The sequence below is a fragment of the Falco rusticolus genome, chromosome Z, assembly GCF_015220075.1.
Source record: "Falco rusticolus isolate bFalRus1 chromosome Z, bFalRus1.pri, whole genome shotgun sequence".
Classification (NCBI taxonomy): domain Eukaryota; kingdom Metazoa; phylum Chordata; class Aves; order Falconiformes; family Falconidae; genus Falco; species Falco rusticolus.
Genome location: NC_051210.1, coordinates 50,626,160 through 50,641,178, shown reverse-complemented (window position 1 = coordinate 50,641,178; position 15,019 = coordinate 50,626,160). Strand labels below are relative to the sequence as shown.

The 15,019-nt window shown below is 36.8% G+C and overlaps 1 protein-coding gene across 9 annotated transcripts in view; it reads right to left on the bottom strand.

Annotated features, from left to right (window-relative positions):
• NFIB (nuclear factor I B) overlaps window positions 1–15,019 on the bottom strand; it is a 270,815-nt gene that overhangs the window by 22,888 nt on the left and 232,908 nt on the right. For 3 of the 9 annotated variants that reach the window (XM_037372713.1, XM_037372717.1, XM_037372715.1), the window contains exons 9-10: window positions 7,269–7,434; window positions 3,735–3,817 (exon numbers count right to left, since the gene is read on the bottom strand). The exons of 3 other annotated variants lie outside the window; for them this stretch is intronic. In XM_037372713.1, coding sequence (XP_037228610.1) covers window positions 3,735–3,817; window positions 7,269–7,434 — 249 coding nt within the window. The remainder of the gene's footprint in view (window positions 1–3,734; window positions 3,818–7,268; window positions 7,435–15,019) is intronic. 3 more of the 9 variants (XM_037372714.1, XM_037372718.1, XM_037372716.1) reach the window with 1 other exon arrangement.

Below are 15,019 nucleotides of genomic sequence, written 5' to 3'. Positions count from 1 at the left end.
TGCTTTTTCCTCTAGTCTAGGCTTAGAAACCACAGATCTTCAGTGGCTGCAAATCACAGAAAGGGGAAAGAAGGTGCCTCTATATATTTATGAAGATTATCCAACCTTTCTTTTACGCATGACTCATTTAAGATGTTTCTCAGCACAGATGATGACCACCGAATACTAGATTGGACTTCATAAAATAATCTCACCAAACACCAACAGTCAAATTAAGAAAAACTCTCACTCAGGTACTAGCTGTTACCACTTTCCTTGCTCTTTCCTATGGTGCCTTCCCTGCAGTTTCATTATCAATGCCCAACAACTCTCAGCAGCTGATGCTGAATCAAGAAAAGCAAACCAAGCAGTCATTAACAATTTGTAATAGACAGTTGGCAGGTGGCTGACATGACTTTTTTACAACAAAATGATATGATATATGTGACTCTCTAGATGCCACTGAAGGAAGAGATATGTTTTGTAATTATTCATATTACAGTACAGAAACACCTGGCATTTCAACACAGGTAACAGCAAAACCCATCAGCAGTTGCAGAAAAAAAGTGGACTGCATGGTTTTAATTCCTCATTAGAACCTTGTCATCGTAACTATGAATGTAACACACTAAGTAATGCATGTAACAGCATATTTTTCACAGTATCCAGATCAAAAAAAAAAAAAACAAAACTGCTCCCATTGGTGCTACCATACACTTTCGAAGTTGTATTCAGTGTTTCCCATCTAAATGTGAGCATTGTGGGTAGGTTGTGCTATAAATTCTTTACTGGAAGTCCTAGCAAACTATCACTTTGTCAAAAGACTCCATGTAAGTGCGTGTTGCAAAACACGTGTATAACTTCTACATTTATTGTCGTCACTGTAATTTAAACAGGCTACATAACAGTTCTTTTTAACATCAACAAGAAGTACTCAATGGTACATGCCAATATTTCTCATAACCAGAGAGAATAAATCTTCATAAAGACGCCTCCAATGAAGTAAAAAATGTACCGGTGACAATATTTATTCTTGAGGGGTCAATGGGCATTATAGGGTATGGTGAATGTTTAAAAGACCTCTCTGGAACTAAAACCATTGGCTTTCTAATTTAGAATTTCTCTCCACTAATACGAATTGATTGATTGCCTTTATTTCATGTACCCCTTGATTTTTCTTTTCATTCATCATGGGCTGCTTTAAACCAAATGCATTTAAAATCTGACACAAGAAGAGTGGTCTCCTTTAAATTGTTGTAAAGTAATGAAAGGACATAGTAAATCAATCTCATTTCTGCCTTACCAAGGATAACCTTTGCTCTGTTAAAGTTGTTTAGACAATCTCAGTGCTCTACCTCACTTTGTGGGTAATACATATATATACTGCACTGTCATCTCAGAGATGCCTTTAGGATTTAAGTGAGTGAAGGCAACTAATTAATTAGAAACTTTTATATATATGCACTTATATATTCATATTTATCCAACTGAAAAAGCTTTGGTGTTCAAGTATTCTGCTCTTTCAAATGCTTTCAGCAGTACATACTGTTCCTTAATTTTGTATGTATTTGTATGCATAATACACACACACACACACCTGCAAACACACTCAGGCAAGCCTACACATATGTCCACTGCATAAGCTAGAAAAGAATAGAGAAGTCACAGCAAAGATTAAAATATGACACAATTTTTAAATTTACTACATAGCTCACTGGTCATCAACTGACGCTCTTGAATCAATATAAGGAGACTACGAAGCAATACACTTTAGAAAGAAGAACATTGGTTTCACACAGTGGCATTGAAGATTTTTTTCTGTTTATGAAGTGTATGTGAGACCTAATTTATTTTCCCCTTCCCCTTAAGCCATCTGGCCACCCGTTTTACCATGAAAGGGAATATAGAACACAGTGCATGTAAACACCAAAGGCTGTGATGACCCTTGAGATCCTTCTCACTTTTGTGTTCCTATGATACTGCTGAAATCTCCAAATTTCCACCTACACAAAGCCAAGGGTATATAGAAGATGCATGAGATATGAAGTTTGTGATTTACTTGTCATAAACTCAGCAAAGAGAAAATTTAAGTGTGCTGCCACTACCTTCTGGCATCTGACAAGAAGTCTGTAACTCTTTCAATGAACTTGGAAGAAGGTCCAGTTGGCTTAAATAGTAGCAAAGTTGCAGAAAAAACTGTGTCTAAAAACACGTAGTGGAAAAAAAAAAAGAATCTTATTGCACATCCCTAAATTAACTGGATGTCAGAGACTTTTCAAAGGATACTATGTAAAAACATTGCATGAAAAGAAATCCAGAAATTACGGGCACTGTGTTTAAATGAAGAGACTTTGTGTGTGTTTTAAAATACAATAAATATATACTGTTATGTCTTTTTAAAAGAACCATGTTATAGTAATTATAACACATTGCAAAATACAACCTTTGAGAGGTTTAAAAAAAAGCAGTACACCAGAAAATTTACTGAAAAATGTATGGTTAGCAAAACCACTAATTGTCATTTGGTATTTTCATAGAAGTGTACAGATGTTTCCAGTTAGGTCTCACTGGTTAAAAAAAAAGTTGGCAAAGAATCAACTATCTTGAATAAACGAACATCTTTACGATTTTCTCTGAACTCTGCATGTGGTGACCTTTAAAACGGACATACTGCCACCTTGCCCTGGGAGTGGGTAGGGATAGGGAGTTCCAGATGAAGCACAATTTACCTATATCTCAGCAAACACAGAACAGGTAGGTTTTACTAGAAAATGAAACAGACATGTGTACCAACTGTTGACAGAAACCCAATCCTGAGAAAAAATACAGCACAATAAATACCAAGGACTATTTAACAGCCCTTTTCTTACTGCCACATTCAGCTTTTTTCCTTGTAACATTTTACATGCTGTTAATTTCAAAGTCTTCTACTGTTACGATCTAGAAGCAACACAAACACACATCATAAAATATGTTAAAGTTCTAAAGGGTCTGAATTCATTCCTGTTACTAGCAATGTAGCATTTCTGTACATACATGGCCTTGCTACTGACTGCAGCTAATTTGTTTGTAAACCATCATTAATCTCAGCCGTATATTTTCACAGTTTGGGTAAACACTTCATTTGCATTAAATTTACAGCATTAATGAGATGTGAAATTTAAAATGCTACTTGAAACATAAATGATTTAAGAAACTAGAACAAAAACGTGGTTTTATCAGGTTTGAAATCAGCAGACCAGTTTAAACATATTAAAATAGAAATGATTATGTGTTGCACTGAGAATTTGGTTTTATAACTCATCTTCTAGAATGAAAATGAAGACATGTAGGCTTAAACATCTGGGCAGACAAAAAACCAAAACAGATTGAAAATATTAAGCTGGACTTTATGCTTTGGAAATTTTGCTTACTTTTTAAACTGATTTTCAAATTAGTAGTTTGTTCCTTATACACCTCATTCTCTTTCCTAAAATCCTATTAAAGATTACATGCATGATCTCTTGAAAGATAAAATAATTGGAAGAATTATGATTAGAAGTTCCTTAAGATGGCACAAATCTAAGAAATAAAGCATATGCTAAATTGATGTTTCTTAAAGGGTTCACTTTTGCTTTGAAAAAACTTCATCTTCAGATGACAACTACTGAAACCATTAGGATCCCAGTCTAATTGAAGATAACAGTGGCAGCATGTAGGAAGGTAATATTGCAAAAGCTTCTCTATATCATTACACCTATGTGAAACTTGCCCACCTGTTGCTGGTGTAGGAAGGATGGGTCTCTTGGGCTTAGTCCCACATATCGATTGGCTTGGGATGTGCCTGAGGCTGTGTAGGCTGATTAAGGAAGAACAAAACAGATTGATAAAAATACCAACCTACCATAACTATTACCCTGTGCAGGTACAGTACAAATATGAGATCCAGAGTTATGATTTTGCAATATATAGGATGTGTCTGTGTTTCTCCTTTATTTAAACATTAATAGAATGCAAAAGAAAAATTGGACCAGATTTGGAAAGGCATACGTAAATTCCTATAAACTTCAATGGAAGCTGCACGTGTAAATCATAATGATACTTTTTGTTAAATAAAAGTTCCTCTGATTAATACATTAATTTTTTTAAAGCGATTTAATAAGGTATGTGTTTGAAGGTATCATGAGACAAATTCTCATTTCCATTACACCCATCTAAGGCACCAGTGAAATCACTGAGATTACAATGTTAAGAGAAAATATTAGTGCACACTTATCATTCTTACTGCCATGAAGGCCCATCATCAAAACTGTAAAAGAACAAAAACTGGAATCAAAAGTTCAGTTTCCTATGTGGCACAAAATGAATCTTTACAGGCCTTTGGAAATAGGATGCAATCTGATTAGTATTTTCAGGAGAAGGAAAGTAATTTTTACTGTGCAATATAATATTAAATATTCTACTCGCCTATGCATCAGGACACATATTTTCCCAGGGGGACAATTTAAGGAAGTTTCTTACTGCCTGCTAGAGATTAAAGAAATCAATTTCCGAGGAGAAAGGGAACAGTAGGTGATGCTGGGATTAGTTACAGGATGTAGATCCTTCACTTGTAGGTCACATTCCCACCTGGTCTTTGTCAGTAATCCCTAAAAACCATTACTGCCTCATGGCTTTTGGTGGCACTTATGACATGAGAGGTAGGTGATCTTACTCTGCTTCCCAGCATGGACATGTCCACACTGCAATTTGTAGCATCACAACCTGGAAACATGCTGGCAGACAAAACAAAACTACTGAAATTGAACAGACATAAACGAGGATGCCAGTGAGGAGCTAGATGGGAGTACTTACTGAATTGGCCTGTTAGTATTATAGTCACACAGCAAATACAAGCAAATTAAATCCATTAAATTATACAGTAAACAGGTTTTACTGAAAAACCGTAATAAAAATCAGTTACTAGATGGAAATTTTGGTGGAGGTCACAGGACTCCCCAAATATTTGCAAAGCCTGCTGTTCTTTCTCATTCCAAACAATTCTGCTATTCCACTTCAGAATGAAAAGCAGTGCTAATCATTTGCCGTTTTCTTCTCATCAGATTGAATAATAGCAATAACTTGTTGGCCACACATATTTTAGCTATATATATTTTGAACCAATCAGTCAGTTACTGCAAATAAAAGTAAAACTATGCCTTAAAATATTTTTAGACTTGGTTTTCCTGTGAAGTTAACTTTAGCACTCTGTGTGGCAGGTCTGTTTTAACTGATAATAGAGTTTATATGTATTCATATACAATTCATGTATCAGCAGGACATGACCCCTCATTTTTTGCTACTTTCTTCATCAGTAATCTCTGTTGCTTCACTTATTTGCTCTTACAGTTACCAATCCAGTTTCAAAAGGCTTTATAAAGCAGATAAGACTCCTGCACTGCTCTGAAAACCGTAACACTCCAAATATACAGCATTTATATGCTATCTCATATACAAACTGGCACACGCAAATAAAATCTGTGCATACATTTTATTATTATTTATATGCTGTAGTGACAGGCATTGGATCTTAGGCAAAAAGTTACTTGCACACTGCTGTGGAATCATGAGGAGCCCTGATTTCAAAGATCTAAAGATGTTCTCAGGTTCACAGAGAACTCAGGTAACCAAGTTCCAATGAATTACATGAGAAACTGGGTACCAACTTCATTTGAAAATATAGTCTAGATTTTTCCTTTAGTAATAGCACAATGAACAAATTAGGTATGCTTCCCTGTAATGATGAATAATACGCTCATATTACTGGAAAACATTCCAGCACAGTTCTGACACTGTATTTGTTCTTTTTGCCATTTTGTTATAAACCCTGACTTCATCTGAGACAGCTATTTAGGCCAGGCATGACCATGTCAAATAGGACACAGAATGAAACCATGAGTACTTGAAAATGTACATGAACTCACTTTTCTCAGTCTTCTATTCTGGATCAAAAGTTTAGGGCAAATTTTGCTTGCTGCTAAAACTGACTGTTCTTAAAAAGGTGTAAGAACTGTAAGACAAGCCACCAGGGAGGATGCACAGACACTCTATTACCTTTCAACAAAACTTCTGCTACGCTAAAAGAATAGCTAAAATACTTCCATAAATCTATCCATTAATTATTTGTTTATGCTTAAACAACAGTTTGCCCAAAAGTTACTAATCCCTTCATAATAAAGGCATAACCAGTTTTCCTCCTTTACATCTTGGCCACCCCTATGCATCTGAGACTCATCTCTGTTCACATTCTAATGAAAAGATTCAAAATAGTACAACACCTAAGAAACACACATTTTATGGTCTCTGTTAACAACAGACTAAAAGTTAGGGACTGAATTCACAGTTCAAATACTAAACAGGCCTAAAGCAAGTCATTTTAATGTAATGGACCCTACAGACATTAATATTTTTAAAGACTGGTAAGCTTTCTTCCAAGTTTATATTTAGAATTGTCTCCTAGAAGTCTTCACCACTGATAAATATTGGTAACACTGGCTATCTCAAGTCCAAAGCCAACAGAAACACAGAAAGTACTTAAAAAGCAACAATCTGTATCACTAAGCATAATATGAGGATTTGCAAGAGAAGAAATTACCCTACACATAGTAACACTTTTGCTCTTATACCCAAAACAGCAATTCCATTGAAGATAATAGGATAATTAATATGGTCCTATATAGTAATAAAAAGATTAAAACAATATTAGGGTTATTTAAAAAAAAAAATAAACAACCATGGATCTACCATCTATTGCAGCAACGACACGGAATTAAAGTTTTCCTTTGCCGAATCAGTTGGTTTTGCTAAAAACGACACAACCTATATCAATATGCAATTGTCATAGCTCGGATTCAGTATGCGTTGTAACAAGGCTTGATTTCTGTAGGAAAGCTCATTGAGGAGCAAATTATCCAATCTCTGGGGTTCCGTCTGCGAGTCATTGTAAAACCTTGCTGTCTGGGCGTGCTTCTCAATGTCTTAATAATGTCCACCTTAGATGAACAACCGTATTTCCTTTTTCTTGAACAGTGGACAAATATGCAGGCTTTTCCCTCACATTTTGGTTGTCATGTCACAAACATGTGGAAACATGATGAACTGGTTGAAATTTAGGGAGGAAAAGCTCTGCAGTCAGATCACATTTGCTCTCCATCTAAAATGATGAGCATTCACTTGGTCAAATAGTAGGAAAAGGCGCCTTTTTCTGGCCTTAATTTGAAATCATATTGAATCTTCGATGGACATTTTTTGTTTCCTAAAGAAATACTTACTGGTTGCTGTAGGTGAAGATGCCTCACCTTCAGTGGATGTAGTGATGGGTTTAGTATCTGTCATGGTCAGGGTCACAGGTCGCACCGCACTGTGATGGGGAGAGGGTGCCAAAACTGGAGTAAAATGGCCAGGCACTTTCCCTACTACTTGACCACTGCTGTTAGGCTACAAAACAAAACCAAAAGAATGGCTTGTGAAATATACACATTGCATTTAAGGAACCTACCCACCTATCTTGGGGTTTTCCAGAATGCCCATCACCTGTGTTTTGGAATGTGCCGTTCTAGCAAAGCTATGAATTTCTATGAGGTATTTTCAGCAGGCATATCCCTCCTCAGATAGGTATTACATGCTTACGTAGCAGTACTTTTTGGTAAGTTTCTTTCTTTCTGGATGCAGCATGCATCAAATTGTGTCAAAATATATTTACTGTTCACACTGTGGCTGTGAACCACGGTAAATCCCATGACAGCAGGATTAAACTGACCAGGCACAGGCCCTAATGTATGAAGTATTAAGAGCAAACAAATGATGCAGAACCTCTGTTTTCACATGCCATACTGCACTGGCTTGGAGCATAACCAAGACTTGCACGCAGTTGTCCACAGAGATTATGCATACTGGAAGTCTAACCAATAGTCCACATTTGGGAGTGGAGGGAGAGGGTTAGGATGCAATATACTATAATGCATATGTCATAACACCTGGCCAAAAGCAGCCTACCAAAAACACAGCAATGTTTAATCATGGGAACTTTGCAAGTCAAGAGCATAATAAAGACAATTATTTCATAGATACAAGAAGTAGTCTGCCTATGACCTTGTGGTCATCAAGATAATATGCTAATTTTGCATATAGGCACATCTGAATTTGGCAATGTTGACTGGTAAATGTATATGTTTATCCAGGGCTTAAACATGTCTTAGGCTTTCTGCATGACTGTAAATACTCCAATGGTAAATAACTTGCAGTAAAAATTAGCAAGTAGTAAATAGTTTTTTCAACAGCGGGTGATTAACATTTGTCTTAAAGTGATTCTGTGTTCTGTGAATCATAGGTATTTTAAAATACAGCCATACAAAGTAAAATATACTGGGAATCTTAATATCAGAAGGATCTGAGTCAAATCTGAGATAATCTGAGTAAAGAAGTGGGTTGAAAAAGAACCTGATTCAACTGATACAAGGAAAGGTTAACAGAGGTAAGCATGACTATGGTAATTGAAATAATAACTGGCTGAGACAATTACTGCAAGTATGTGCAGAGCATAAACACACAGAAGAGGAAGGAATTACTTGGAAAGTACAGGAAGTATAAACTCAGGGTAATGGAATGAAATTGAGAAGGAGGAAATTTAAAATTAATAGCAGGAGAAACTTCCTGGCAGTATGATCTACTAGACTTTGCAAATGCCCTCAAGGGAGACTCTCGTTCTTTAGGACACCTAAAACTAAGCTAGAAGAAAACAATAGAAAATGTGAGAAGGAGACCAAACTTGTATTCATAGGAACATTGATCAGTTAGTAGACTATTTTACTTTCTAAAATCAAAAGTCTTACAATGAAAAATAACAGTAAAAATGCACACTAATGAGAAGCGGCCAACAAACTACCTCTCTAAACGAAGGAAAGTCACCCCCTAAAGATAACTGTATGTTTAGGAGGTGTTGGAGCAGGGGACAGAAGAGCCTTGGAATCCCAAGATCTTGCTAATACAGAAATTGGGTGGTATCTACATTTTCATTCATGTTTCTAGTTGCATAAGCTGAGAAGTTACTACTAGGACGCTAGTAACAGAAATGTCAGCTGTCAAAGTAGCTTCAAAATAAGAAAGCAGCATGGATTTAAAGGAATGACAAAAATTTTGCAAATAACACAACTTCCCCAAATAACTGGCATGCTACATTACATTTTATTCACTAGGTGAAACTTAGCAGTTAGATAGATCTCCCTTATTATGTGTACTTGAAATGAAAATGAGATGTGGCAGAATATATACAAGACAATTTCTAGATAATAATGTGGCCTAAAAGTTAGCTGAGCACTTTCTTGCATGTTTACATGACCAAGGGGTCATAAGTGGAGAACCCACTCAGTTATTACAGAGGTATTCCCTCAAGAACACAAATTACGTCTTTCTATAACAGCAAACAGTGATATACTAAGTACCTGTCAGTCCACTTTCTTTGAGATTTATCTTAGCAGTAGTTTAGGGAATTGCATTTTGTGGACTCTATTTTAAAGGCCTGCCAGCCTTTAAAAAACAAGTGTCTTGGTCCCAAGAAATCTGACTCCACCTGCCTTAGAACAAAATGAAAATTTTAACTAACTTAAATGCAGAAATTTGCTAAGAGTTACCTAAAATAAATTGTCCATACAAGACACAAGACACTCCAAAACTTGAGAGGCAAGTATCCTCACTCGCTGATTGCAAGTTCTACAGAGTTCAACTCAAGATATCTCAGTCTTGCAATAAAACAGGCTCTGTTGTAGGTAAGGGAGCAATGACACAGATTGAACCATTTGTGGGGAAAACCGTCAGAAAAACAGGTGGGCCTTATGACAAGCTTTTCTCTAAAAACACTGAAATTCTTGTCATTAAGTCCTGCTTTCTATGTTGGATGGGCTTTTCAATATGTTTCTGGGGAGGTGCAAGCCCCCTCCCCTGCCCTGGCAGCTCAGCTGTCCACACAACCTGCTGGAGGGACCACCACCTCTCAGTGGTGTCTGGTAGCTCCTACATGGAGTCACTGGCCTGTGACCACAGGGCTACCTTAGGAGCCTTAGCTCATGTGGTATGCTAACAATATCACAAAAGCAACTGAGAATCCCTTACCAAAATGACCAACCTCTATCAAAAACTAAGAAAGAAGCTTCCAGGCAGTTTATGGATTAGAACAGCCAGTGTCATCAGCTTCCAAAAGCAGCTCTGTCTCCAAAGCCAGACTCAAATGAATTAGAAGGACACAGCTGGAGACCAGGACGATTTACAGGAATGTTATCACCTTCTAAGGTTCCTTAGTGATACCGGTCAACAGGAATGCAATGGCTCACATGGACTCCGGCTTAGTCCTTGTGGATATGCTCCGAATAAGAAAACCCCTTCCCTGCCAAGTTATAAGGCAAGGAATATACTTATAGGGTATTCTCATGTAAACCATGTTTTCCCCTGTGCGATACATAACAGCAGTGCGGTATATCACCTACTTCATCCAAACTGAGGGTGAAATCCTGTCCTTGTTGGCATACAGGGGGAAGCTCAGTGATTTTAGTCAATGTGATTTGTAACCAAGCAAGTGTCTACATGTCTATTTCTTCTCTGTTTTTTTAATGTCTTCTTAAATAGTAGGCATTGTTCCACATCTGTCCTACTTGTAAAACTGAGTGCAGACACAATGCAGTGAAGCTGAGGTCTGCAACCTCTAAACAGAAGAATAAAAACTCTGAAGTAAAAAAACAGAAAACTCATTACTTCAGTAAGTTTAATTCTTATGGTTTCAACATTTCAGACTCTGGCTGCACATTAGATTTTAAATGCAATTATAACCTAGTTACCTGCCTCTTAACAATTTTATTGCATATTGTCACATCCTACCAAGTATCTTCTGACTGCACTCTATGATTTATTCTGCTTTTATTTTTGCAATCTCTAACATCTATTGTTTTCCAAGGGCTTTACTTCTGTTTTCATATTTGTAACATAACATTTTTTAAAAAATTCTGAAGTAATGTCAAATATTGTATATTGCAGTAACTGTTCAGGTGTTACTGCTCAGCAAACAAGGTAATAGGAAGGATAAGTACACACAAGGCAGAGCCTGGTGTACCACGTCTAAGGACCTGACTTCTCCCCCCATACCAAAATTTCCTGTATTTAAGTTTTTAACTAGCCTCAGTTGTAGGTAAGCACATACCTATGGGGACTTTTACATATATCATTCTTCTTCAACAATCCTAGCTGTCTTTCAGATGTGAACTAAGGTCCTCACTTTGACATAGCTTGTCACGGGAAATGGTACACATGATATTTTCTTGAAACTTCGGTATTTTTCCTGGATGTGCTACATTTGAAAACAGAGTTTATGAAAAACAGCCTCATACTCGCCCAGATTCTTTACATAAATGTCACTCATAAGAAAAAGCTTCTGAAACATCCATACTTCTCTTTCTTGCATGCAGTGAACAGTGAAACTGTTAACAGAACTAATATTCGAGTTATCATGGTTAGTTTACAGCTTAAGTTCATAAAATAGTCCTAAATAAACAGATCACATAATTGTCTCGGTTATTGCCTAGACCTGTCTTCAGAGTGACACTGACATGGCTACATTGGCTTATACTCAATTCACATTCTTTGCAAACACAAAACTAAAAGCTTTTGAAATAAAGGTCTAGATTCTGAACTGTGGTAGATGATAGTGGCACAAGTTCAAGAACATTGGTTCTCTCAGATGTCTCAAGTTCTTTGTCCTGCTTTAAGTTTTCAGTGCGAAGAGGGAAACCCTCTGGTCAGAAGTAGCTCTCTGAACCTGTCAATTCACAATCTTACTGAGAACTGGATGCTAGAAGTACCTTCTGTGACCAGTTCTCCTTTTAACTTTTGCAGCTAGAAATAACTTCTGTGACTTGTTCTCCTTTTAACATTTGTAGTTATGTCAAAAGACATTTTAGAGTAGAAATTACATATCTATTTGTACAGTATCCACTTGAATTACAAGTGCAAGTATTTATGGCACATCATTTAATATAAATTCATTTTTTCCTTATTTAAAACAAACTCTAGGTTTTAGTTCCAGTTTTCCATGAAGATATTATTAAAGACAAATGCATTACAGGTGAAAAATCAACTGTTACCATCAACTAGGGCATCAATATGTCTATGTGATGGATTCACAAACAGAGGGATGATGCCTGAGGCGTAAACCTCAAGCAAGTTACACGGACGCAGCTGTGTTAGATAAACAAGCTGTGCATTTGAAAATGGGTGAGAGAAAGAAGCAGACACAATGGAGATCTGGCAAATTTAGCCCCCATTTATGCCAGTATACATTTTTCTATTGTTGGATTGGAGGTTAATTTGATTTTCAGATTTGTGTAACATTTTCCAGCTTTTTAATTCACACCATTAATTGAACTGCCACAGATTAATCCACTCACGTGTCCAAAGCCACAGATGAGTTGTATTCACTATCATAGCTGTAACATAACTTCACTCAGATTGTTAGACTGTTAATATCTGATTGTGTGCACTGTGCACATTCTCAGTTAATCCTTAGGTCTGAAGCCCGAACAGAAAATTTAACAGTATGCATATGGACTTTCTTACAATCAGGATTAACTTTTCCTGATTTCCTTGCTGGGTTTTTACTAACATATTCATAATCAGTAATTAAACATCCTTCTCTCAGACTTCTGTTCACATATTTGCTCAAATGCCAGCACATTCACACCTTAGGTCTTCAGTAACATTTTAGGACAGTGTCTTGTCACATAGCTCACTACTTCCAGTGTTAAAAAGATCTTTCTGATGCCATAGTGAAGTAGCAACACTAACATCTACAGATGAGATAGCCAAACATAACACAGTTCTGATATACATATTAAACAATTCACATAAACTATTAGGTTGCCTATATGATAACATATATTTTATGTTTAAATTTGCGCAGTGTCTTAAAAAAAAAAAATTGTAATTAAAATTCCAAATTCCAAATAAAATAATTATCCTTGGATAATTTCCTTGGAATCTTAAATACAAAGTATCTTCAAAGAAAAAATCAACAAAGGCCAGAAATCATCTCAATCCTGTGCATGTCCTAGGTACAGCTACATATGATGCTGTGTTAGGCGTTTCAGAAAGATGTTTCAGGGCTTAATAAAAATTACATTATTCCAGCTAACCACTATACTTGGAGAATAATGTATTTGCATCCCAAAACACAGGTTTTTCAATAGAAACTCTGTGTTTCCCAATGTTGCCCCATTATAACCAGGTGATCAACCAATGAGTGCATTGTAGTCAGATTGGATTCAGCATGTTTGGAAATACTGTCCACCCATTTCTTCTCAACAGTTCCAGTCCATTGTAATGGCAAAGTTCTGATACTATGGTTGAAGACTGTCACTGCAAAAACTCATGACAGTGTAGTTTTGAGACAATTAATTGAATTCATTTTTTTATGAAGATGTACAAGATCCATTTCTGTACATTTTGGTCCTCTGCTCGCATACCAAGTATCTTAACAGTTGTCTTCTACCCACATCTATGAACCTGGCAATCATAGCGGATAAGTTCTGTCTCTGAGTCCATGCCACCATGCTCTGTGATATCCACAGAGGGTGATGGACGATTCAGAAAATCTACAAATAAAAGTGGAAGAATTATCTTCCTTTTTTTCTAAACACACACACACACACACCCTTTTTTTTTTTGTTACATGACTAACCTGACCTTTGACCTTAGTAGAGCTTTTGCCTAGAGCACCCTAGTGCTACATCACCTGTAAACATCTAATGGCCATATTAGTCTCCCACTGAAGACAGCTCAATGGTACAAGACGCAGTTTCATCAAATGCATGGAAGACATATCGTCGAGTTATTACCTATCTGACTTATACAGCACAATGACTTTGAGACTCTGCTAGACATAAGGGAATGGTATTATTAGAGCACTGTCAGTAAGACTCCAGAAGGTACTGAAGGGCAGTTCCTCCTCAGGTTGAACCTGATGGGCTCCATAAAGCATTTGTTTGACAAGAAGCAAGGCTATAAAAATTTCCTGTCTGCTACTGGACACTATGGTAGCAACAGAAATGTACTTTGCCTTTGTAAAGTGCCCCTTACCATTTTTCATGAAGATGAATCTCACTAGTTTCCATACCCTTGCAACCTGAGTAACTCATTGCCACAACACATCTCATGAAGACCTCACTAGGAGATGCCACACAAAAGCTTCAGGTGGTGTGACATGCAGCTACCTGTCTGCTTGAGGAATTAGTTTTAGAAAAAACATGTTATTGCCAGTTCTTGACTGACAACATCACTTCTGTACTACCTTCTGAGAGAAATCAGGGTGTTGATTTTCACTTGTAAAGCTCTTGAGTCTCATCCATTTGAGAAAGCATGCTGTAACTGAGCGCAGCTGCAGTTCCAGCAACCCATGTTCAGACACAGATATCATAAGACATTCTAGGCGAAGAGTCCTCCATTCTGAAGCACAATTTTACCCATGATCTCGCAATATCTGAATTGTTTGTCTACAGATAGAGCACAAGGAAATAGTAAGCTTTCCTCGTATATTTGCGTTAACAACAGGGTAAGGCCTTGTTACACAAGCACGGGAAAGGAAACCTCTTTGTAGATAAATGTTCAGAAGTTATCTGTGGATTAAGTAGTATTTCATGCACTCTGGAGATATAACTGTGCATTTAATAAACTAAAAATGAAAAAAATTAAATACAAAATAATCATTTATAACTGCAATTACATCTTAAATGCCTTGTCAGTATTTAAGATAGTACTCGGTCTCTGCCTTCCAATTACAATTAAAACCAGCACATTGCCATGTTTAATTTTCTATAGTTTCTTACAAATTACAAGGGAAGAGTTGCCCAAGAAGCTGACAACTATTAACTGTCAACAAATAAATGTGCTAGCTATACCAAAGAAACCACATGCACACATATCACTTGTGTCAGCTGCTTCTGCTAGTATTCTCCCAGGAACCAACGGGAAACCCTTTGACCAGCCC